The 26,861-nt window shown below is 41.0% G+C and overlaps 1 protein-coding gene across 3 annotated transcripts in view; it reads right to left on the reverse strand.

The window, feature by feature from the left end:
* Positions 1–22,747, reverse strand: part of UTRN (utrophin) — a 446,595-nt gene extending 423,848 nt beyond the window's left edge. For 2 of the 3 annotated variants that reach the window (XM_089530248.1, XM_089530250.1), the window contains exons 1-2: positions 22,570–22,747; positions 15,258–15,420 (exon numbers count right to left, since the gene is read on the reverse strand). In XM_089530248.1, coding sequence (XP_089386374.1) covers positions 15,258–15,327 — 70 coding nt within the window. In that variant the 5' untranslated portion in view covers positions 15,328–15,420; positions 22,570–22,747. Of the gene's footprint in view, positions 1–15,257; positions 15,421–21,193; positions 21,277–22,569 lie in introns of those variants that run through there. The other variant, XM_089530249.1, reaches the window with a different exon arrangement.
* Between the last annotated feature and the right edge of the window lie 4,114 nt (positions 22,748–26,861).

Genomic DNA, 26,861 nt, shown 5'->3' on the forward strand with positions numbered 1-26,861 from the left:
ATAACACAGCAGATTATTTATTTTTCACATTTTTTTTTCCACCAGTGATACCTTTATTGGCCAATCAAAATGCACAATATACTTGTTGCAAACTTCCAAAGCTCCATGGGCTCTTCATCAGACAAAATGTTACAAAACAAACCGGAGGAAAAAAAACAACAACTGGAGAGGTTATTCACCTCTCTCTCTCCATTTGCTAACTCATGCTCTTATCAATCACTCAGTTCAAATCCCCTTTTCTCAATCCAACTCTAGTCTAACTCAAACCCTTTTCGAACAGCATTCTACTCAAGCCATAAACTAACCAACCCCCAACTCAAACTGAATTCCCATCATTCACCAGCCTTATGCAAATCTCAAACATTCCACCCATCAGCATTCACTCCAACATGCCATTCTTACCTCATACTCTGATACATCATCAATAAATCAAACATTTTCCACTACAAACCCATGAAGCATTAATGGAAAAAGCTCAAAAAAGCAAAGAAAAAATCAGTTGCCATAAAAGAAATGCATTTAATGGCAAAGCAATTTTCAATCAGCTCAAAGTTTTCACTCAGCCCAAACACCCTCTAGAAGAAACTACATGCTTTCCAATCACCAAGTAAGCAGTATGAAAGCCAGCACCGCCTCTCTCAGGGGGGCATTTGACAAGTATAAAAATAAGTACATTGTTTTGCATGTTATACAGCAGGAACATAAAAGATACAGCCTTCAATATGCATAGTGCATATGTAGGGCCACATACAAAGTGCAAGACTGTAAGATACCTTGGTACACATTACATATTACCCATTACTATTTTCTGTATCTGCTACTACTTCCATCACAAACTGAATCTCATATCCCACCAACACCTCATACAAAATATGGTTGCATAAAATGCCAAAGAAAATTTAAACCACAAACATATTTGTTTACTCAAAAGGATGTCCCACTACTTTCAATAAGCTGGATCCCCTAGTAAATGTCTTTCAGTCTAGATTTAGATTCCCATGACTTATAAATTATCCTTATGGTCAATTCACAAGACTTTGCTAGCAACTGCTCATATCATGCAACAGCTACTCAGTGTAACAGCCAAACTTTGGCCATAAAACTTTAGTACCACACAGTGAGAGAAGCTGATTGATGACAAGCTTATTCCTATCTGAAAGTCTAGTTATTTAGAGGTTGTTGTTTTTTTGTTTGTTTGTTTGTTTTACTAAAACTCTATACCAACCAGAGCCAAGTGCAAAAATAATACTGCTGGAAGAGCCAAAGACAAAACAGCAGCTTATGGGGGCCACCACCACTATCAGCTGCATCTCATGCTGCATCTCATCTCATACTGGTGCATGCTGTATAGGTGTAGGACACAATCTTATTTTACAGTTGTGCAACCCTAAAGCTCAGAGTGTCCAATGTCCCATGCACAAAGCAAATAATTTTACTTAGGACATCCCTTTTGTTGTGCTGATGTTTAACAACTGGGAGCCACAAACAGTTGGCCCTACCAAGCAGTCAAATAGCTACCAGTAGATCCCAACTTTTTGCCTGTCCCAGAAGCACAAAGCTAAAGATCCACTACCCTCACCCCTAATTACCTATTTGCATAACATTCCTGAGAGCCACCATGGCATAGTGGCTTGAGTGTTGCCCTAAGACTCTGAGACTATGGTCCAATTTCCAGCTCAGACACAAAGCTCACTGAATGATCTTGAGCAAGTAACATGCTTTCGACCTCAGGGGAAGACAATGGCAAACTTCCTCTGAACACTAACATCTGTCTCCCAGAGGGCCTTTTCTATTACTGCTCCTAAACTATGGAACGACCTGTCGGAGGAGATCTGTCACATTTCCACTCTGGCAGCTTTTAAGAAAGCACTCAAGACGGATCTCTTACGGCAGGCCTTTCCAACTTAGTTACCCTCCCCAGATATAGAGATATTTGTCCCCTCATCTGTCTATTTTCCCCCGCCAATGTTTCTGCCTATTTTTTGTTTGTTCAATGTTTTTAATGTTTTAAATGTTTTAAAATTATTACTGTTTAATTCTGTTTTAGTACTGGGAATGGGGGGGGGGGGGGTAGGTCTAGGGTTTGATTTTTTTAACTCTATTGTAATTTGTTGTATTTTATTGTTGTAACCCGCCCGGATTCTTCGTGATTGGGCAGGCTAGAAATAAATCTATTATTATTATTATTATTATTAAGAAAACCCCATGATAAGGTCACCATAAGTTGGGAACAACTTGACAGCACACAACAACATAAATTCCTATTTCAACATATATCCAATAAATTTACATTTGTTTTAAATTCATGAGTAATTATGCACATTAAACTAAGGTGCTACTTGAAAATAAGATTCTCAGCTACTTAAAGATTTGTCAAGCATAAACTATTCTGTTATGGCAGGGGAAAGTAAACTGTAATTACAGGATCAGTTAATCATTAAATAAGAATTAAACAAAAGCCCATATACCTTGTTACTTTCTTAATGAATAGTTTTATGTATCATGGTGATTCCCTGTTATTATTGGTAGGGAACACTATGGTTTTTTGTGGGTCTTTTTTGTTTTATTTTATTTTTAATGTTACAGCAACTAGTTATGAAGTAATATGATGGTACTTGGACAAAAAGTATGCAACAGTGTTTTTTAAAGAATTATGTTGGCAAAGAAGGAATCTGAAGAAAAATAGGCCTAGGACTGCTATTGGAAGACAATATGATGTACAGTAAATGAAGACAGGTAATTAAAATAGGATTTAACTAAGTTAAAAAAATAGCACTTTTATACAGTGCTATAAAACTTAGACTAATATAAAATATAATATAAAAATACTGTACAGTACTTATAAAAATTAAATATGTAATTGGAAAATATGGAAATATAATACCCAGCATGGAGTAGTAGCCACTGAATTATCTCAGATTTGATTTGCTAATTTCTTTCTCCTTTTTAGATGTACCAAGCTGCTGTACAATCTAAATCCCGGCTTTATAAGCATGTGGAATGATTGTATTTCATTCACATTCACAAGAACCTCATTAAACAGCTGTGCCAACTAGAGTGCCACCCAAGACTATGTTACAGCAGGTTAAATACCACCTCCCCAAGTAGGCAGCAAGCAATGTTTGGTTGGTAACGTCTTGCCTGATGAAGAAGCTGATGGAGCTTCGAAAGCTTGCAACAAGTATACTGTGCATTTCAGTTGTCCAATAAAGGTATCACTGATGGGTTTTTGTTTGTATTTGTTAAATGGCCAACACAGATACCCCAGCATGTTTTATGTATTGTAGCTGCAACAGAAGAACCATGAAGAGTAGCCTGTGGACTGGGACTTCAACCATGGTAAAAAAAAAATTTTCTTCTTAAATTTGGGCTGAATTTGCATGTTTTATCTCTACATCACCAAAATGTTCCTGAGGCAAAAACATGGAGAGTTCTTGAGGAATCCATTGTTCTCTGCCTACAAAGAGGCCTGTGGTCTCACTGGAATGGAGGCATATTGGATTGCAAAAGAGGGGTCCCTGTTGAGATGCAAATAGACTGGAAATTTCCTGGACTTTGAAAATCTCCCTATTTCTGCATGACCAGAAGAAGGAGGAGCATGCCTGCAAAAGGCATCCTCCCCATTATAACATCTTTACTAAGGACTGGAACAACATGCAGGCATCTGACTAACATGGTTTTTTCCTCCTGTTTGGTTGTAACATCTTGCCTAGTAAAGAAGCCCATGGAGCTTTGAAAGCTTGCAACAAGTATATTGTGCATTTCAGTTGTCCAATAAAGGTATCACTGATGGATTTTTATTTGTATTTGTTAAAGGGCCAACACAGCTACCCCTGAATGTTTTCTATCTGGTCAGGATTTAACTTTGATTTATTGGTCCTCATTTCTTCAGCTCAATCTTATGAGGCATTTTGTTCTCTCAGCCACTTGTACTTAACTGACTCTAAAAAAAATGCTTTGCATTTTTCCTCTCCACATGTGACATTAGATATCTTGAAAACTGAATTCTGCACACACATCTTGAGTTTTAAAGCTTCCAGCTTCCTATGTGGAGAGAAAAGCTCTGAAGGACATAAAAGGTGCCTTATTTGGGTGGCAGTAAATCATGAAATGAAATTCTTAACATGATGGCATTGAAAATCACATGCTGATAGAAGAGTAATTCTGTCTCAAATGATGGAATAAAGGTGGAACTGCAAGCAACATTATTTATGTGAAAGGGTATGGATAAATAATTTTCACAACATCTTCCTTATAAGCTTTCTTGGTTATTTTTGTGGGGTTTTTTTTTTCTAATCCTTTTACAGAGCTGCAGCTCCCTCACATGAAGAATCCCAATTATCATTCTCTCAGACTTAACAGCATGAACATTTCACAGTCAGAGCTTCAGGGTGGGAACAAAGAGCTTTCTAACTCATACAAAACTGGCCCTTCCATTATTACTTCAACAAGGCAGAAACAGAAGTTTATTTCTCCCAATTAACTGCATTGTTTTTAAACAACTTTTTAACATTTCTAATTATATGTTTTAAATGGTTTTTAATGTTGCTAATAACTTAATTCTGCTTTAATGTCTATCTCTTGACTGTATTAACTTTATTGTATTTATTTTCATTTGTAAGCTGTCTTGAGTCCCAGTTTTGGGGAAAGGCACACTTTAAGGACAGTGAGTAACAACTGTAACACCCCCTAAAACCACAAGAGAATTATCTGAGGCCAGAAATAAATGAGTTGGCAGACCTGGACTTGTGTCTTGCTTCAGGACCATAAAGGTCTTAAATTAGGGTGACCATATTTCCCTAAGACAAAAACGGGATGGGGTTATGTAATATTCCATATTCATGAAGAAGAAAGACAACAAGTTTTATTACATGAACATACTGAGCTAACAATTATTCTTCAATGACAGAACTCATACAAAAAAAATAAGTAGACGTAGAGGGAGACTGTATTTTCACTATGACTGTACCATGAATATGAAGTAATCTTACGCAGCAAATTTTGCTCTTTCAACACCTTATCATAAAACCTCTTACACTCCATGACACAATTTTTTTCACAACCACAAATTCAAACAGGGATCATCAAACCATTTTCTCAACACAACAGAGCATTTTTCTTGAAAACGGGACAAAATAGACATTTACATTAAAACGAGGGGACGGTCTGGAAATATGAACAAAAAATGGTACTTTTCCCATTTAAAACAGTACATGTGGTCAGCCTATCTTAAATAGACCCACAGAAGGTGGGTTCCTTTACAATGCTCACAGTTACATGTTTCTTCTAGCTTTCTAACTTCTAAGTTCTTAAACTATATTTCATGTCTTAGAAATAAGTGTTTTTATTTCAGTGTCTTCTCTCCCACCCCCTCTCTTCAGAGAAATGTCTGTCCCCTGTGAGAACATATCTGTTTGAAAAAGTAAGTAAAAACTAACAGAAGTAATATTTCCTTTAGTTATACAGCAGCAGCAGCAGCCACAAAGCTCATATCCCATGCAGATCTGGCCTTCTTCCAAGCCTCATTGAAGTGTCAAATCTTACACCACACAAAAAGGGAACAAAGAAAGGCCAGCAACAATCATAAAATCCCTGTAGTTTTGAGTAATGGTCACTGAGCTGGTGTATTGGAAAGCTTGAATCTCAGTTTCACTCATTTTGTTTTTACTGCTTGCAAACAATAAGCCTCCTTCTCGATACCATATAAATAACATAACATGTTCTATAAGCCCGAGGCAATATAGTAATAGAGGAAAAGTTATCTGTGCCCTTTGGCAATGCAACTGCAGAGGACAGGTATCCAGCAGCCACATCAGTAAGGTATATGCATCCTGCATCTAAGAAGACAAGACAGGGCAAGGCAAACAAGTCATCATACAGTACTTGTGTCAGCTATGAATTTATCCTTTAAATCGTTACAGAAATCTATCTTGATTGGATTCAAATGTTTTTTGTTCATCCCCCCCCCCCCCCAATTTTCTGCAATGCTGCAGATGAAGAGCTAATTCGGATAAAAATTCTTCACTGACAGCAATGAATAGTTTAAAGTCACTTTTAAGTAAAAGGCCTCTTTTTCCTTTTTCTTTTTCTAGACACCATCTACTGAAAGATGCAACATAGAAAGGCCTGAGTAAGTTACAATGTCACAAGTCTGCCTACAAGATTGCAATTTATTTTTTCAGTCATTACATAGGTTGGAAACAGACACTGACCAAAGACCCTTACCAGCCCACTTTATAAGCCATGCAGCCCCCTCAAGATGGTCACATCTGAGTAGTTGGAGAACAAGGGAGGATTAGCAAGGATCCTGCTCATTCCCTCTACCTGGGCATGCTGCAAAGACGTCATCTGCAAGGACATCCCAACAAACTGCAGAGGTTCCCAAAGGTATCTGACACAACATATTATATAAGGTGGTTTTGGGGAGAATGCCTCAAGACTGTAAGCCTGAGAGCAGGGAACCGTCTAACTAAAAGATTGTATGTACAGCGCTGTGTAAATTTACAGAGCTTTATAAATAAAAGTTAATAATAATAATAATAATAATAATAATAATAATAATAAGAGACATCACTACATGAGATACAAATGTCTCCCAATGTAGGATCTCAGATAGTATTTTTTAGAAAGTTTCCCTTTCACATTGTAGTCCCTAACGTAATCTAAATGTGCCAAAGATGCCTGACAAATGCTTAAAATAAACTTTTAGCTCAAGCAGCTAAGAAGCTGACTCTGCTGATTACAAGATCCGCAGATTTGCAGTTCAAGGCCCAAGTGCTGCGTGACAGAGTGAGCTCCCATCACTAGTCCCAGCTTCTGCCAACCTAGCCGTTTGAAAGCATGTAAAAGTGCAATTAGATAAATAGGAACCACTTTGGCAGGAAGGTAAACAGCGTTCTGTGCAGTCATGCTGGCCACATGATCACAGAGTCGTCTGTGACTACGCTGGCTCTTTGGCTTAGTAACGGAGATAAGAGATGTCCCCTAAAGTCAAGCACAACTTGACAACCTTTCTGGAAGGGGGGGGGGGGGAGAATGCAAAGATATTCTGGTATGTGAAAGAAAAAATATAGCAAATATTTTTTTAAAAAGAAAGAAAGAAAGAAAGAAAGAAAGAAAATATAAAGGTATATGCATGTGGCAATACACACGTTCTCCATTCTTCCTCTATTCTATGCTTTCACCTGAAACAAGTGTCTACGATTCCAGCTTATGAGAACAAGATAGCCACTAAGCAAACTCTCAGAAGGAAATAAGGGGATTTCTCCTGTTCATTATAAGCAAATGCAACCAGGAGAGGAATTCTTTTCACAAGCTCCACTGCAGTGAACAGAACAGCTTGCCATAGCACTCACTCTCATTTCCTGTTCATTTTAACAGGGTTAGTACTGAAGAACTTCCCAGCAGGCTAAGGCATGTAGTTTCTCATTTGTTATACACAGGCCACATACTATCTTTCGAATACAGCTGCAACATAAAAAGGCCTCAGCTACCTTCAGCAACCTATACATCGCAAACAAATAAAATTAAAAGGGACAGCCCATCAAAAAAAATAAGTACCTTTTCATCTCAAAGATGTCAGTGGGTAACAGAATGTGATGAAGATTGTTTTGATCACAAGCTATGACTGGATAAATTATTGTCCTTCACTTTTTCGTAGCTATTATGGTGACTGCTTCTGTTTTTCCTATCAGAAACATTTTACCTGAGAAAATGATGTTTGCATAATCATAGCAAATATGAAATAAACTAGATAATTAACAGATTTGATATATAATGGACAAATTTAATAGTAGTATTGATGGTGAGCATGACACAGTTCTGAGATGCAACATGACAAATCTTTCATAGACACAAATGTAGTAGAGTATTTAATTTTCAGCAAATCCATACTGACATTCAAGGAGCATGACATCACTTTCCCTTTTAGTATCTTCTGTTGTTGTCTGCTTTCAAGTTGGTTTCAAGTTATGGCGGCCCTAAGGTGAACCTATCATGGGCTGACTCCCTCCACTCCATCTGCCATCATCATGGCCTCAGAGAGAGAAGAACCGCTGGACTTGATTCCCTTCCCCACTGCCATTCCCTTCTTCTTTTGTGTCATGTCTTTTTAGACTGTAAGCCTGAAGGCAGGGAAATGTCTAATTAACCATTTGTAAGTTGCTCTGGGACCCTTTTGGGCTGAAGAGTGGGGTATAAATCATATTTTGATATGATGACTGGTTTTCTTCTCTTCTTGAGTTTTACTTTTATTTTTGAAATGAGTAGTTCGTGATCTGTGCCACAATCAGCACCTGGTCTAGTCTTAATGGTGGAGCTTCACCATCTTTTACTTCCAATTACCATATTTTCCAGGGTATAAGACTTTCTAACCCTGGAAAATCTTCTCAAAAGTCGGGGGTCATCTTATACACCAGGTGCAGAAACTTCCGAGCTGGACTGGTCACCGCATATGGTGGGGGGATCTCAAAAATGGCTGCGGAGCTCCACTCTGGACCCCACAACAAACTACAACTCCCAGAATTCCATAGCAAAGAGCCAGACCTAGAGTTAACACGCTGCCAAACCAGGTTATTTCTCTGGTGTGGATGCAGCCACAGTTCTCCTCCTCCTCCTCTCCCTGGATCCCATCCTCCATTTCCTGCTCCTATGCTCTTCAGGTTCACAGCAGCAGCGGAGGAATGTAACGCTCACAGCTGCACCATTTTGCAGGCAAAGCAATGCAAGGCAATTGGGAAAGAGAAGCCAAAGCCTCTCCAAATGGAATGTGTGGGGCTGGGGCCGGAGGGGTGCCTCCTTTTTTTTCCTGCCAAGTCCTGGAAGGGGGGGTAAAAAAAAAAGAGGCCTAGCTTTTTTTTTAAGTATCCTCCTCTGGCCCTTCTCTCACTCACTCATATAGAAGGAAAGCCAAGAGATAGGAAAAGAGGGGAAAGGAGGAGGAAAGGGTGGATCTTTTATTTTTAAACCCCAGAGTGGGTTAGTGGTGCTGCAAGAACCCACCTCAGTAGCACGAAATAGTAATGAGGATTTTGCATTAGAAAGGGAGGAAAGGGAGTGTGCTGAGGGGGGAAAGACACCCCTCTCTGAGGCATCTCTTAGTCTTAACATGCGTTGGAAGAGGGGTAGTCTTATACGGCAAATATATGCCAAACTCTAACTTTTAACTGAAAAGTTGGGGGTCGTCTTATAGGCCCAGTCGTCTTGTACGCCAGAAAATACAGTATATAATGCATTTGGTTTTTGTGTTAGCCGTCTGGTGGTGTCCATGTGTATAACCTTTTCTCTGGTTGTATGAAAAATGTGTTTGCAGTGAATAGGTTGTTGGCTTCACAAAAATCTATAAGACGCTCACCTGCTTCATTCTTTTTGCCTAGTCCAAATCCATCTACTCTTTTTGATTCTTCTTTACTTCCAACCTTCGTGTTCCAGTCTCCAGTGATCAGCTTGACATCCTGTGTTGGTGTGTTTTCCATTTCTTCCTCTGCTCCTTCGTAAAACCTACCAATTTCTTCTTGTTCTGCCTCATTGGTTGGTGCATATACTTGAATTATGGTGATATCCATAGGTTTCCTGTGGAGCCTTATTGAGATTATTTGATCTGATTTTGCATTGCATCCTCTGACTGCTTTTGCAGAATCTTTTCTTAGTATGAAAGCTACCCCTTTTCTTTTTTTCTTTTCATTCCCTGAGTAGAACACTGTGTAGTTGTCTGATTCAAAGTGGCCTATTCCTATCCATTTTAACCCACTCACTCCCAGTACTGCTATGTTCATGCGTTGCATTTCCATTTTCACTATGTCTAGCTTCCCTTGGCTCATGTTTCTCATATTCTCTGTCCCTGTTTTATGTGTGGTGCTGCTTCTGATGGGGTTTGTCTTTCTGAGAGTGCTTACTGCTTGCTTTGTCATTTCTGACTGCCCTTAGTTGCTCTTGCAAGTATGTTTTCCTTTAGATTCTATCTGTCTCTCTGTCAGTGTTCTTGTTCTGCCTGTGTGACATTTTTGATGTCTCCTCATAGGGTTTTCTAGGTGGGGGGCTACATGAAGCGAACCACCTATACCTCCCTGTGAACAGTGCTAACAAGTGTTAGCTATGATGTCACTGCTGTTCTTCACTTTAGTAACACCCACCACTACTGCTGCTGCCCAGTAGTTGTTTTCCTATGTCATTCTCCCTCCTGCCATTATTGTTGAATTGATAATTTCCCTACCCTTCTCCTCCTTCCTTTTCCCTTCCCCACTCATGACCTTCTTTATTTTAGTCTCTCATCTGTCTTCTGGCCCTTGTTTGATTTTCCTTGTCCATCCTCTGTTTTCTCCTCTCCTCCCTCTGGAAGGCAGAGTGGGGCTGAGTTGGTCTGTGCCAGGTCTGAGATGGTTGCAGGGCAAGGAAGGATTACAATGCAACAATCAGAAAACAAAAATGATGATCACAAATGATTCACTCAAGTTTAAAGTAGAAGAGGAAGACACTGATATAATCATAGATTTCCTATACCTTAGCTCAGTAATTAATCAAAATGCAGACTGCAGTCAAGAAATCAGAGGAAGACTAGGACTTGGAAGGGCAGCTATGAAGGAATTGGGCAAGAGCCTCAAGTGTAAACACATATAATTGAATACCAAGGTCAGGATTGTCCATGCCATTGTATTTTTGATTTCTATGTAGGGATGTGAAACCTGGTAAGAAGAAAATCTAATTTGAACTGTGATGCTGGAGGAGGGTTCTGTGTATACCATGGACAAATAAATGAGTCCTAGATCAAATCAATCCCTAGAGACCAAGGTTATTAAGCTGAGACTGTCATACTTTGGACATATCATGACAAGACATGACTTACTAGAAAAGACAATACTATTTGGCAAGGTAAAAGGGAACAGGAAAAAAGGAAGACTACATTACAGGTGGATACACCTAGTCAAGGAAGTCACAGCCCTGTGTTTTTTAAGACCTGAGCCGGGCTGTTGATAACAGAATGACTTGGAGGTCTCTCATTCATAGGATTGCCACAAGTGAAAGTCAACCTGACAGCAATTAACAACAAAAACAAATCAATCTTAGTATAGAGACAGTTTCAATCATTTTATAAGGTCACTGAATAACCAATGTTGGAAGAGGGATGAACAGTAAAGCTGTAATCCAGCTCTAGTACCTACATAGCTTCCAGGTTTCTGATGACTGCAGAGACATGGTTTTCTCAATTAATGAAAAAATGATACTAAGTACATAATTTGGTGTTTCTAAGAGATTTTCACTTAAGAACACATACACTGTGAACACCATGCACGAGATGAACAGGTAGACTAACAGAATTCCACGTGTGCAGGGCAGCTTTCCTGGATTCTGTACCTAATACAGTTCCACGTATCCCTCATAAAGCCACTTTTGAGTGTAATAGTACCCTCTGTATGATAAAAAAAAAGTGGGACCGGATGAATGGATGGGAAAGCCAGGAGAATTTGTTTGTTTTATTTTATTTTATTTATTGTTGCTGTGTGAGGTCCACAAATGGAACTGTCTCTTTGTTCATGGAACACATTTTTGGACCTAAACCAACATTCTCCTTGCTGAATTCACAGGAAGGAATAATAGCTTGCTGGGAGAACAAATATTTTGCATGCAGAGGACCCAAAATTCAATTCCCAGCATCTCCAGTTAAAAGGAAGTTCCACTGCCTCTGATCCTAGACAACCATTAGCAAAGACAATCAACATTACTGGTCCAAAATAAACGGACATGTAGTCTGACTTCACACTTGGAAAAGTAATTTCTTGAAATACAACTCCGAGACACCCCTCCCCACTTCCCCCAGCCAACTCAGGTCTGACTTTATATAAGGCAGTCTCTTGCATTCCTAAACAGCAAGAGTCTCTTCTAACTATACATACAGTATTTTCTGGTGTATAAGACTACTTTTTAACCCAGGAAAATCTTCTCAAAAGTCAGGAGTCGTCTTATACGCCGGGTGTCGTCTTATAGGGCAGGTGCTGAAACCTCTGAGCCAGACTGGAGAATCTGCGGTCACCGCATATGGTGGGGGGAGCTAAAAAACGGCCACAGCCGCATCCCCTCCATATGTGGTGACCGTATGAAAGCAGCAAGGGTGCCACTGTACAAATACGGTAGAAGAAAATCTTGGAGACAGGGAGGGTTGGGCAGGCAGGGAGAGCTGACCAATCCAAGCAGGCTTTGTATACAACAAGTTTTCCTGCTAAGTACCTGCATGTCATAAGCATTTGAATTAAAATTACCATATTGAAATCAAATCTGATGTTTTTAAAAAATTTATTTGGTATGCGTTGGAAGAGGGGTAGTCTTATACGGTGAGTATATCCCAAACTCTATATTTTAACTGGAAAAAGTTGAGGGTCGTCTTATACGCCGGAAAATACAGGTATATTAGTGTCCAGCTACACTGGAGGAGGGCATATCATGGCTATGTTAATAGCATGTTTGATAGAGATCAGTTTAACAGACAAATCTATTGAGGAGCCCTGGTGGTGCAGTGGTTCTTGCCTACAGCCAGAAAAATTGTGCATAACTAATCTAGTTGTTTCACCTAATGAGGAAAATATATTCTCAGAACAATACAGACATGAAAATTGTGTCTGATGACTATTATTATTGTAGCCCAATAGCTTATTTTTTAAAAAATAGAATCTGCTCTCTAGTAAATTTAAAGAGTCATCAGTGTAAGCAACTGTGCACAAGCTTAAGATGCCAACAGGCAAAATAGCTCATTTTATTCTGCCCCATACATGTCAATGACCTCCGAATGACTTCTGTGGAAGAAATAATTGGCTACCAGTTGAGATGGTTATGTGGCTGATGCCAAACAAGCCTGTGTGACAAGAAGATTCCAGACATTAGCATTAGTTCTCTAGGACAGCATGTTGTCAAAGAGCAACATGATGAGACAGGAGTTATTTTAATTAGTAGTCTAAAGTTTATCTGCTATCACAATCAAAATTAGTGTAGCAGCAAAAAATGGGTTTATTATGCACTGAAAAATGATGTGATCAGGCACAGGGAAGGAAGAATTGCTGTTCAGCATTTTCTCTTTATTAGTCTCACTAGCAATGTGCTTTAGTTTTCTGGTCTGTAACATTCTTTCTGTACTTCATTGTGAGAGATATTCTAGAATTACAGGTTTTTTTAAAAAAAAACACCATTAGGTCATATTACTGCTCTTTGGTCTTTGAACATCCTTGGCATCCAAAACAAACTCTTATTTTAGTCTGTTTATTTGATGGAAACAAGCAACCTTTTCTCCTTTAAAATGGAAAGGGGTATATACACATACACACACTTCTCCTCTGCACTGGGGCATGCAAATATTCTTATTGAATCAGTTTGATTATTTATATTTCATGAACAACTGACAGATCAATTTGAGATCAGCCTTAAGATACAAGTGGCACTGTGATTACCCTTTATATTGGACATCATCCAATACCAAACATATCAATTTCGCTTTAGGGACATTCCATTTAAGGAATTAACAAGTATTCCCTTCCTTTAGCACTCCCCCCCACCTTTTGGAGTAATTAGAATGGAAAGTGCAGATGTCAGTACTGACAAAAAGCTTTTGATTTGTTGCAAAGCCTACTTTTAAGTACTGGGTCTTTTCATTGGGACAGCTCTTTCCCAGGTATCTTAGGTATGCAAAGTAATAAATAACTTAGATTTAGAACAGGGGGAAAAAACAAGAGTAGCTACAAAAGGCAAACCTAATTCTTGAAATTTCTGTCAGCATATCTTGAATGTTGTCTTTCTGGTTTAGTAGTGCAATCCTAATCCTAATTATGTCTACTATACATTGCATTCAATCAACAGTTTCTGTTTCCAAATAAGTCCATACAGAATGGCAGAGTGAATGCATTAAAGAGCTGAATATTTGGATTAACACCAAAATCCTGCATTTTTAACTACCAGTAGGCAATTATGGAGAAATGAGTGAAGCTTATAAATGTTTCGACATTCACATAGCCAAAAAATATTACCTACAGAGATCCAAAAGCATGTGAAATGACACTATCAGAAACTATTTTTGTACTCATGTGTTCATAGAAAAGCCACATACAGGTTGACAGATGGATCATGTCTAAAACACTTGTGCATGGCAAGAGCTAATATAGTGTCCTGTCTAAAGTCTTCCAATGTGTGCAATCCCACACTGCATCCAAGAAGACCATGCTCCATATGCGTACTGTTGCCCTCATGTCCTGCATGTGGGCTTCCCATGGGCAATTGTTGGCCCCTGCACAAACAGAATCCTGCACTATATGAGCATGTCATCTTATACAGTCTGCCCCTTCCTATGTTCTTATGGGGAGGGGAAAAATAATGTTCCAGAATGTGCAAAAAAAAAAAAAAAAAAAAGCCGTCCATCCCCTCCACTCCAAATCTCCAGCCTTGCAATTCCAGTTTTGTGCTAAGGCACTTAGCTAAGAACTCCAGAAGTTCCCATGCTAATATGAACTACCTTTGACTTCATGTGTATGTTTTATTTAGCTATGACAACAAGAAGCTACTAGAACAAGATGGCATAAAAGAACACTAAGCATATGGCCCTTTATTAAAAGAAAGAAAGAAATCCTGATGTAATTACAGTACCGGGACAACTCCTACATAAACAGGCATGATTAGCACCACAAAAAAGCAGAGGTCCATAATTATAATAATTTCATTATGAAATAACCAAGAGACTTCTCAAGTTGAACCAAGGACCAAGCATACTGGACAATGCTTTGATAGACATATGCATCAGGAAACCAGTCAGAGGTCTTAACTGAGTGCTACAAACAGTGTAAATGTAAAGCCTAACAATCATTAAACACACACACACACACACACACACACACAGAGGTGGGCAGGAACAATGAATGAATTTTATGACACAGCCACAGCATATCCAGACTATTATACACTGGTCTCACTGGAACCAGGTAACAGGAAGCAATGTGAGCATGCATCCAAATCTCCCATGTAGATGTAAAAGAACTCTGAAGTAATCTGGAGTAGAGGAAGCAGGTGACAAAGGGTTAAAAACCTTTATCCTGCAGCGCTGCTCCTCTACTCTCAACTCTACCTTTCACAAACAGGTTTTTCCAGTTCAAAAGGCCATCAGGCTACCATTTACATACCTTTAGACATAAGATCTAATTTGGACTTTTAAATTCCTGACAAATAAACAGCACTTTATTTGTTTTTTACAGTGAGAAATTAATTAGATGGCTGTGAACAATGCAACTTACCAGATCTAGATTTAATGATGTTGCTAAACTCATTGTGACCTCCTTCATGTCCTTCCAAAACTTTCGCCATGTTTTTCCCCCCACCGGAGTCCACGTTCCAACATAGAATTATTTAAAAGCTTTGCATATACTCCCACAGGCCTGCCTCCTTTGAAATCAAAACCTGAAATGGAAACAAACCAAAAACAGTTTAAGTTTATTTATATAGGAATGTTTTGAAAATAAAAGTTCTCTCAAGGCAGCTTACATTTGACATCAGAAAAACAATTAAAAACAATTATATAAAAGCTTTTCACTCAACACAAATGTATTAAAAATTCTGTTCAGACTAGTAAAACCATATTACAATTTAAAAAGAGAGAGACACAATAACCCAAAGCTTGTGATTTCCAAAAAATAGTGGTTTTTAAAGACTTTAAATCATCTTAATAGTAAGCAAGCAGAAAACTAAACATACCTCTTTAGGAGGGACCCCCTTTGGGGGTCGAATGACCCTTTCATGGGGGGTCGCCTAAGGCCATTGGAAAACACCTATTTAATTACAGTTATGAAGTAGCAATGAAAATAATTTCATGGGTTTGGGTCACCACAACATGAGGAACTGTATTAAAGGGTTGTGGCATTAGGAAGGTTGGGAACCACTGACTTAGCCTTTCCCAAGCACCTAAACCATTACTTTTTTGAGAACTGTTCAGTAACTGTTCTCAAAAATTGCCTCCTGTGGGACGGATGGGGAACGGAACGGAACAGGGACTTTTGTGTGTGATAAAATGCATCCCACACTCATTCCACACTTATTCCCAGCCACTTTCATTCCATTCTCAATCCATCCCAGTGCGATAAACTTCTATATGTCATCTCTATATATTTTAGCCCAAGTTTCTAAATGACCTCTGTGTAGCAGCTTCATGATAAAAAGCATGAAGGACAAGATACAGCCCCAAGGCTCCCCAAAAGACAAATCCATGAAGTGGAACAGAAAAACCACTGGATTCATCCCAGCAAGAAAGCAAGCCTGAAGTCATACAATGCCATGCCTCCCATGTCCATTCTATTCCAACAAGAAAACAAGGAAAGCTACTATGATCAATTGTGCTGAACATCCCTGAGAGACCCAAAGAAACAACAGAGTTGCACTCTCCTTATCCATTCCTTAGCATCAGTAATCTGCCATCTAACATTACCAAGCCATTTCCATAACATAATCTGTACAGATACCAGACTGGAATGCTTTTTTTAAAAAATCAGTGTAAATGCTTCTATTCAAGTAGAGCTTTATATGTAGCAAAAGTATAACAACATCTGTATTTGTATGTTATGTCTTCCTGTTTCTTCAGTTTTCCTCTTTTTGTTCACATTGCACTGGTTGCTTATCTTACAATCTGCTATGTAATCTGAGCAAAGGGAGACTCAAAGAAACTAAAGTAACCTATTCTATAACTTTACCTTTTCAGCACTACTAACTTAATAAATGATAGTATACAGTCATTCCTCCATTTTCACGGGGGATCTGTTCCAGAATCCACCCCAGCAATGAAAATGGAAATTAGCATATATTCAAAGTCCATTGAATGGGCATGCATTTTAATCCCCCCCCCTTGCCGTTGCAAAAAGCAAGACTGCGGACTCCAAGCCCACAAATTAGAAGGGATGACTGTACAATGCTTTTTACAGTAAATGTTAGTGTCTATGATAGTTAAATATGTTTGGACAATTTCCAGCACTGTTTAATAAAACAGGATCAGAATCTTATGTATTTAGCTACTATAAAGATGTATAATAGTATAATGAGTCCCTATATTGGGGAGAAAGGTAGGGTTTAAGTAAATAATAATAACAACAACAACAACAATAATGCTACTGTTAGGATGTATACAGCTACTATTAAAATGTTGCACTAATATTATATATATATATATATATATATGCGCTCAAAAATCTTACTGGGCCCAATGGGAGTTATTTCCAGATAAATGTGCATAACACTGTCTTCTTCTCATCAATTCAAAGAAATTCTGGCCTACAGACTAGAAAATAGCCTGGGAGTGGCTGGACTAACTTCCTTATTTACGTGCAAGTTACAAAGGAAGCAGTTTTCCAGCTATACCAAAGCCTACCTGGATGAGTTTCAATAATACTCATCTAGCGATGTGGAGGGGCAGTGGTGATACATACCAAAATGAGATTTACATGGAAGGCAAAGTTTTCTGTTAACTGCACCCCTATCACCTTCCCTTTTCTTATCACACTGAATTCATTGCTTTAACTGTTGCAAAATGGAGAAAAATACAATGGGAAACTAAAGGTTCAGTGTGTTGTTAAAGTCTATTTCCAACTTTCACCAAGATTTAGGATTATTTTCCATATATCCCCTTTTTATTTTATTACAACCATCTTGTAAGAGTTGACAGTACTGAGGGAGAATAGGGGTGCTTTCTAAAGGCTATCTAGCACATACTCAGGCAGAGATGGGAAATGTGTACTCCCCCTCATAAGATGTTGTTGGGCTGAAACTCCCATCAGATCTTGCCAGCCAACACAGCCAATAGTGAGGGCTTCTGGGAGCTGTAGTTCTATGATCTTTGGGAGGTCACAGGTTGCCCACTCTGTGTTGAAGTGACTGAAGAAGGTAGGTTCTGCTGTCTAGCAATCATGAACCACCCAAATTGGAGGTCACTACACAGATATGAGCACACAGCCTAACCCTTCCTTCCCCAGCTTCCACTATGAGGAAAGTTTACATCTCTTATTCATCTTCATATGACATCTGCATAGCCTCACATCCTTGAATTAAGGGGGGGGGGAGGGAAAGCCCCTTGAGTCCAAAATGCACAAAAACACTGATATCTGTATATAGAGAGATCTTATATCACCTTTGAGACTAACTGAAAGAAGTTGGCAGCATAAACTTTTGTAGACTACAGTCTACTTCCTCAGATGCATTTGAGGACGTAGACTTAAATCTATGAAAGTTCATGCTGCCAACTTCTTTCTTTCAGTTAGTCTCAAAGGTGCTACAAGATCTCTCTACATACTAATTCTACAGACTAGCTTGGCTGTATCTTTGAATTCTGCCACACTGGTATCTGTGCAAGTGTACTAGCAAAGAGACCAAATAATAAAGTCTTCCATCCTTTTTTTGAAAAAAGTCATTTTTATTGAATCTAAACACAAACACATTTTATGCATCTATCTAAAACACAAACAACAATATCAAAACAAACTAAAGTACTGAAAAAAAATAAACATACATTACTGGCTCCACTCAACACTGATGGACAAATACCACTATTTCTCTACTTCCTTATATATAATAATATATATATGCCTCTACATACAACATACAAACTCTGATCATTTTACAAAACCACAAGCTGATTCATATATCCAATGAGACTGGCGGTACATAATAAACAATTCCCAATCTTTCTTAAAATTATTCAAAGATTTTTCTTTGATCAATACTATCAGTTTGTCTATTTCAGCAAGTTGAATTGTATTCAACAACCAATCTTCTTGAGTCAGAGTATCTGTGCCTTTCTATCTCAGAGCATGTGTTATGCTTGCTGCTATGATCATATATTGTAAAGTCTTCCTCTACTTCTTCTTGATTCATCAGTCAGCATTCCAAGCAGAAAAGTCTCTGGTATCCACTGTATCTTGACTTTAAAAATATATTCCAACTTTAAATGAATTTGAGTCCAGTGTTTCTGTGCTTTATCACAGGTTTGTTACAAATGGGGGGGACCCTGATCCAAAACACACTACAGCAGTAAGTAATTCAGTTTGAGACCAGTTTAACTGCCCTGGCTCAGTGTTAGGGAATCCTGAAAATTGTGGCACCAGAGCTCTCTGACAGAGAAGGTTAAATGTCTCACAAAACTACAGTTCCCAGAATTCCCTAGCATTGAGCCAGGGCAGTTAAAGCAGTCTCTAACTGGGTTATTTTTGCAATGTGTTTTGGACCCCTGTCTTCTGTTTACATTTTCAACATGTATTTGGACTATCCTTGTACATTTTCATTAACCCGTCTGGTGTTAAATACCATCTATATATCATTTTATAAAAATCCTCCCTTAGATCGTAACTCAGGGTAAACTTCCAAACTCTTTCCCCACAAATAAAGTTTTGTGTCTGAGGTGGGGAAATCAGCTCTGGCTTTCACTCAACGTGTGACTGTTTCAGCTGCCAGGCACAAATGTCAAAGCCATGTTTCACACGTAGAATGAATCTGGATTCCTCCCAGCCGAGTCCAGCCTACCCTACCCTACCCAACCCAACCCAACCTTTCCGTCTTTCCCACCTCTCCACAGCCAGCACATTCAACACACTGAAGCAACTAACCACACCACAAATCATCAATTCATGCTCCAGCTGCCTTTCAAAGGCGTTGCTACAACTTTCTCCCAAAAAGTCTTCTAGGGTCCCTCCCTCTGAATCTGTTAGCAGGCCAAGTTGACAGGCAGTTCCCAGATACTGCACAGAGGAGAATCTCAAGAGTAAAACAGCCACCCTGCTCTAATCCTTACAATAACATCCTGAGCTTTCCTGGAGCAGGCCAGCCAACACCTGCTTGGATTTTACCCTGCTTGCATTTGGAGCAAGCAAGGGCTTTTAATTAGAAACACGTCAAGCAAAGTCTTTTTAAACAGAGCATTAATATATCATGACTTTTCTGCCTTAAAATAACCAGTGATCATCCCACAAGCTGCCACTTACGCACCAGGAGGCAGGCAGAGTAACCCTGAGAAGGGAGAGAACAGCTACTTTCAACCTCAACAGGTGGTTTTCCCATTCACTTTAAACCAGAACATCTCAGTTTGGGATTATCCCCCAGCCTTCCTCCTTTTCTTCCTCAGAATAAATGAAAAGTTTAGCAAATCCTGTCTAAGTATTTTTGCCCACCTTCTTCACCAAAGAGAAAATCCATAGCAACCTAGGACTGCCTCCCCCTTTCTTGGCAATAATAATAATAATAATAATAATAATAATAATACTGCATGACATAGTGGTTTGATTGTTGGATTATGACTCTGGAGACCAAGGTTCAAATTTCAGCTCAGCCATAAAACCCACTGAGTGGCCTTGGGCAAGTCACACGCTCTCAACCTCAGGGGAAGGCAATGACAAACCTCCTCTGAATAAATCTTGCCAAGAAAACCCCATAAGGTCACCGTTAAGTCGAAAACGACTTGAAGGCACACAACACACACACAATGAATTAAATAACATACAATTTGCTGCCCTTTCCTGATACACCCCAAATTTATTGCCTGAAGCATCTGCCTCACTCTGCCTGACGGCAGGGAATTTTATCTTAGAGAATTTATCCCTGAGAATTTTATCAAGAACGCCTAAGAATTAGCAAAAAAATAAAATATTCTGCAACAGGATAATGGCCCTATGGGACCATCGTCATCGTCATTGTCTATACACACTTTACCAGGAATGGCATTCACTTTTGTCACTAAAAGGTATTTGTGTGCAATGTAAGTATCATTTTATTCACTATATAAGTAGATGCCAATTCCCACAGAACGATGTCACAAAACGGCTGCAGGAATTTCAGGAGCCCACTCCAACCAAAATCACCTGATGAAGTGGCCTCTCTAATCCAGGAAAGCCAACGCCACTTCAGATTTGTTCAGCCTTTCCCAGTGCTGCTGTTATTGTGTGCCTTCAAAGTCATCTCTGACTTATGGCAACACAAAGGCAAACCTATCACAGGGTTTTCTTGGCAGGTTTTATCAGTGGGGGGGGGGGGAGTCCCATTGCCATCCCTTGGGGCTGAGAGAATGTGACTTGCCCAAGTTTGCAGTATTTTCTAAATAATAATAATAATAATTATTATTATTATTTATATCCCGCCTCTGTGAAACACAACCAGGGAAACACTGTAAACACACAGAGACCCTGAACAAGTCACGCTCTCTCACCCTCACAAGACGACAATGGCAGACACGCTCTGAAGAAGCTTGCCAAGAAAGCTCCACAACAGGGTCGCCGTTAGTTGGGTACGACTTGAAGGCACACAGCCGTTTTCTAAAAGAAAAATGGCATTTCCTTAGTGGGACATGTAATCAGTGGCACCGACCCTTCCTCGCCCAATAAACCACCTCAGCCCTTTTACTTCTCTTTGTGGTGATAGTGGTGGGAGATCTCGAACCCACGACTCAACCCGGCTCCAAAAAGGCAGCAACTGTGTCATTGATTTGGCTGATTCAGACTCTGACCCTTCCTTCCCTTTATGCCAAGGGATCTTGCATAGCACCTTTGAGACTAGCTAAGGTTGCATCCACAGTGGAGGAAAAGTATGGTTTGACAGCGCTTTAACTGCCATGGCTCCCTGCTATGGAATTCTGGGAATGGTAGTGGCCCCAGAGCCTCCGCACCACAAACTACCATTCCCAGAATTCCATAGCAGGGAGCCATGGCAGTTAAAGTGCTGTCAAACTGAACTATGTCTCCAATGCAGGTGCTGCCTAAGAGAAAGAAAGGTTCTCCCTTTCAGACCCTTTGCATCCTGATTTCCCATGCAAACATGGCTAGGTCTCTGAAGCCTCCCTTTTAGTGACTGGTGGTGGGGCTGCATCCACACTGCAAGAAACAATCCGGTTTGACACCGCTTTAACTCCTCCTTGGCTCCATGTTGTCCAAAGTGACCGCCAGATGCCATACCTGCAAAAGAGGAGGACAAGGCACCCAAAAACCTGGGACCTTCAAGGAAAAGAAAAATATATGTAGCCTAATATCAAAGAAAAGCTCAAAACAGAGAAATATCAACTCCTTCAGGATGGAGGACGTTTTGGGAATCCCTCCTGGACCAAAGGAAGGTGAAATGTAGGACGGGTCCTGGAAAAGGAGGACTACCTCTGGTCGCCCTGAAATTAAAAAACACTCCTAGAAACCTAAACCCATTTCTGCTCAAAATGGAGGAGGTTTGGGGAAATTCCTCCTGGATAGAAGAAAGTTTGACAATGGAGGACGTGTCCTGGAAAAGGAGGGCAGAAAGCCCTGCTGGTATGGAAGTTCCCAGAGTTGGTTTCATGGCAGTTAAAGCGCTGAAAAGCATCCACACTGGAGACATAACCCGGTTTGGCAGCGCTTTAACCCTTTGTCTGGCTGAAGGCTATGGAATTCTGGGAGTTGGAGTTTGTTGTGGGGCCCAGAGACCCCACAACAAACTCCAACTCCCAGAATTCCATAGCAAAGAGTGAGACAAAGAGTGAAAGCGCTGCCAACCCGGGTTACGTCTCCAGTGTGGCTGCAGGCATCCTGTCCCTTCCTCCCAGTCCATGGCTCCCCCACTCACCTCCAGAGGCAAGCCCCGAGGAGGGCCCTTCTCCTCACAAGGGGCCCATGCTGCTTCGGGCAGAGTTTGAGCCCCAAAAGCCGAGAGAGAGAAGAGAAAGCCCCCGAAGAAGAGCGGCAGTGAGGAGGAACAAAAGTTTCCCGAGCGAGCCCCTGCCTTCCCTCGGCCTCTCCTCCTCCTCCTCTCGCCCTCGGAGGAGGGAGGGAGGGAGGGATAGCAGAGACCGCCTCCGCCTCGCCCCGCTGCTCCCCCGGGAACGTCCTCCTTTCCTTCTTCCGCCCGGGAGGGAGCCCAGCAGGGACTCCATTTTGAGCAGGGCTAAGGAGCATGGGTTTAATATTTTGGTTTTCATGAGTGTTTTTAGCTTTTGTTTTATGAGTGTTTTTAACTTTTTTCTTTTGGGGTGTCCTCCTTTCTTTTCTTGAAGGTCCTCCAAAGGTCCTCCATGCCTTGTCCTCCATTGCTGTGAGGATACAGGGAGGGTGACACTGTCTCGACCTCCTTCCTTTCCTCTCTGGAACACTTTCTCTCTCAGATCACTCTCTGCTTCGCTGGAAACTTGGGGGCGCGTGCACGAGGCGGGGGCGCGTGCGCGTAGCCTATGCGCGCGTTCTCGCTTCAGCCCCCGCGCGCGCGCGCACAGAACTCTCCCTCCCGCTCTGCAAGTAGTTCTGGTTCGCGGCTACACTCTAGCGAAGGCAAGGCGGCGTGGCAGCGTCACGTGGCCTTTTAGCCTTGTCAATCACCCAGGGGTCCCCGCCTCCTGGGCCACTTAGAGGAGGGGAAGAAAGAAACTCCTCCAGAGGGAAACCACGTGACAGCGGTGTCACTAAAGTTAGTGTCACTGGTTGTAACTCATGGAGTCACATACCCATCCCCTCATTGACCTCCTGCCACACCACCACGCCATACAGAATCCTTAGGCATTGGTTTTTTGGCTCAGGGAGCTGGGGATGTTTAGCCTGGAGAAGAGAAGGTTAAAAGGTGATATGATAGCCCTGTTTAAGTATTATTACACTTAAATTATACCTTTAAATAACAATATCATACACATGGGTGATCTGTAGATTTGTTGGTGGAGGAAGTGTATGAGAGGAAGAGTAAACCCCAGGTGCCACAGTGCTTTCCATGATGTCTTGTTGTTGTTGTTGTTGTTATCCACCCTCGACTCAAATAACAATATATGCATGATTGATGTAGTTGGCCGAGAGGGAAAGTAAACCCCAGGTGCCACAGCACTTTTTGTGTTGTTTTGTTGTTGTTATCTACCTTGAGTCAAATAACAATATCATACACATGGGTGATGTATATATTAGTTGGCGAAGATGGAGAGTAAATTTCAGGCACCACAGCGCTTTTCATGATGTGCTGTTGTTCACCCTTGAGTCAAATATATGAATGGTGGTGTGTAGATTAGTTTGTGGAGAGGGAGAGTAAACCCCAGGTGCCACAGTGCTTTTCATGATGTTTTGTTGTTGTTGTTGTTGTTATCCACCCTCGAGTCCACCTTGACACACGGTGACCCTGTAAATGAGACGTCTCCAAGACTCCCTGTCCTCCACTGCTTTGCTCAGTTCTTGCAAATTCATACCCATGACCTCTTTTATAGAGTCCCTCCACCTAGCATGAGGCCTTCCTCTCTTTCTGTTTCACCTTTCCTAGCATTATTGCTTTCTCCAATGAGTTGTGCCTTCTCTTCCTGCCACTGGGCTAGTCCCACTCATACCATCTCTTCTGCTGAGCTCCAGCATTTTATAGGGACACAGGCGAATGTCATAGCCCATTTCTGCCAAAAGGCAGATGCTTGGGGAAGAGTGGTATCAGCCCCTCTTAGGGTGTCGCCTGGTGCAGACCGCACCCCTTACACACTGCCTAGTGATGCCCCTGCCCACACAGACCCATCGCCAGGGAGCAGACGGCTGAGAAGAGAAGTGCAACCTGTAAAAGCAACATGAGACCTGCTTGTTCTTAAATCACCAGATGAAGTACAAGACAAATCTAAAACCTGTACTAACTGTACTAATAACTGATGAGGATGGCTCATCAGTTATTTTCTTTACAAGTTTTATTCAGAGAGGATCCTGAAAAGCAGCTGGTACTATACCTTTATAAAAGTTCCTTAGAAGCTCCTTAGGCATTTCCCTGAAAGGCACTCACTGCTACTATTGTCCCTCTGACAAGAGTGTATTAAAAGGGGTCAGTGACGAGAGCCAACAATCTTGGATCAAATGTGTGAACTCATTGTCAACCTCTTGTTGATTTATAATTGGACTTTAAATTCCTAATGACTAAACAGTGGAGAAGCAAGCAGTGGCATCACTAGGACTGGTGTCACTTCAGTGCAGTAATGTTGTCATCCCCAGGCGGGCAGCCACTCCAGCCCACGCTCCCCCTCCTCATCCCCTCTGTCCCACCCAAGCAACCTGGGACACACCCCAGCCACCCTTCTCTGTCTAGTGTGGCTGCTGGTAAGTATATGGAGCTTCTGCCACCTGGCAGCTGCTTTCCCCACCCCATCCTCACCTACAAATGGCTCCCTGTTGTCCCTGCCTTGTGCTTCGCTGTCACCTTGGACTTTCTTGGCTGCAGTGGAAATAGTCCAAGGGTGCAGAGAAATGAATAAGGGGCAGTGGCAGTGCCGCCAGCTGGTAGACAGCCAGAAGGGAAAGGGAACCAATTGCAGCAGGAAGGGGAGGAGTCTGGGCACCACTGCTGGTGCCAACAGCACCACCTCCCTTTCCCAGCTGGCCAGCAGCCCCGCCAGACCTGGCAGGAGCACCCCACCCCCACAAGTGACCACAGCAGGCGGAGGACCCAACCGGATCTCACCCCCACACACACCAAGATGTCATCTGGTGTGGACCATATCCCCTGCACCTCATTAGTGACACACCTGAACATCAGAAGCCTCCCTCCACATTAAATCATGCTGCTGAAATCATGTGCAGGAGAATCAGTCTGTGAAATGTGATCGGTGTATGAGCTCCGATTCTGCTTTTGAAGATAGTTTCTTGGGCTTCTACATGCCCTCCAATATTTCACAGATGGAAACCAGGACACATAGGGGAAAGCAACATCAGAGTGTGGTAATTATGGCAAAAGTTATTGGTGTGGAAGAACAAGAAAGAACAGCAATTTGCTTTTCCATAGTCTACTGGGTAGAGCAAGATTCTTCTCCTTTCCTTCTTGCTGAGTTAACTGAGCGCAAACTACTTTTGCACTTTGAACTAGTTTGCAACAATTGAAGTAAGGTGAGGACAAAGGGGGAAAGTGGGAAGAAGAAAGAGTTTGGGATACAGTACTTTAAAAGCAACTGAACACTGGTACAGTGGTCCCTTGGTATCCCCTGAGGTTTGGTTCCAGGGTCTCTTGTGGATAACAAAATTCATGGATGCTCAAGTCCCATTAAATACAATGGCATAGTAAAATGGTGCCCCTTAAATAAAATGGCAAAATCAAGGTTTGCTTATTGAATTTTACATATTTTGGGGAATATTTTCGAGGGGTGGATGCTTGAATCCATAGATTAAAAAAATCTGTGGATATGGAGACCAACTGTACTACAGAGAATTAATTGGGACTGTCCCTGCCAAACCAGGCCAGTGGAGGCTATGCCACTGTATTGTCTGTGACAGTAGCTGGTATTGAGAAAGTGAAGTCCCAGCAGGAAGTGTGCTGTAAGAAGGAAACAAATGAATAAATCTACAGCTCAAGCAGGTTGTGGCAGCAAACTATATGATAGCCCCATGCACAGAAGCCAGACTATAAACCTTGCAATGGAAGCAGAATGCTAGTGTTGCAGGAGAAAAGATTTGGCGTATAATCACTAGGACTCCCTCTTGAAGCTAGTCATCTATTCATGGGAGGGTAATCCACATTAACATAACCTCTCAACAGTAAGCCTGCTTTTGCACTTTCTTCCTTGATCTTTCTTAGTAGTTGTTCCAGGTCAAGGAGGTTTTCTGCTAGTATTATGGTGTCCTCTCCATATCTCAGATTGTTGATCTCCTGTCCTCCTATTTTCACTCCTCCTTCTATGTCCAATCCTGCTTTTCTTACAATATGTTCTAGATATAAATTGAGCAGGTAGGGTAATAAAATGCAGCCTTGTCTGACCCCTTTGCCAATTGGGAACCATTGTGTTTCCCCTTGTTCTATTCTGACAGTAGCCCCTTATCCTGAATACAGATTCTTCACCAGAACTATTAGATATGTTGGTGCTCCCATGTCTTCTGCATACATAATGTTAATTTTACTACCTGAGATCTTCTGCACAAATAATGTTAATTTCC

Source organism: Sceloporus occidentalis, unplaced genomic scaffold, assembly GCF_023333645.1.
Source record: "Sceloporus occidentalis isolate IW3139 unplaced genomic scaffold, rSceOcc1.0.p SCAF_6, whole genome shotgun sequence".
NCBI classification, from domain to species: Eukaryota; Metazoa; Chordata; class Lepidosauria; order Squamata; family Phrynosomatidae; genus Sceloporus; species Sceloporus occidentalis.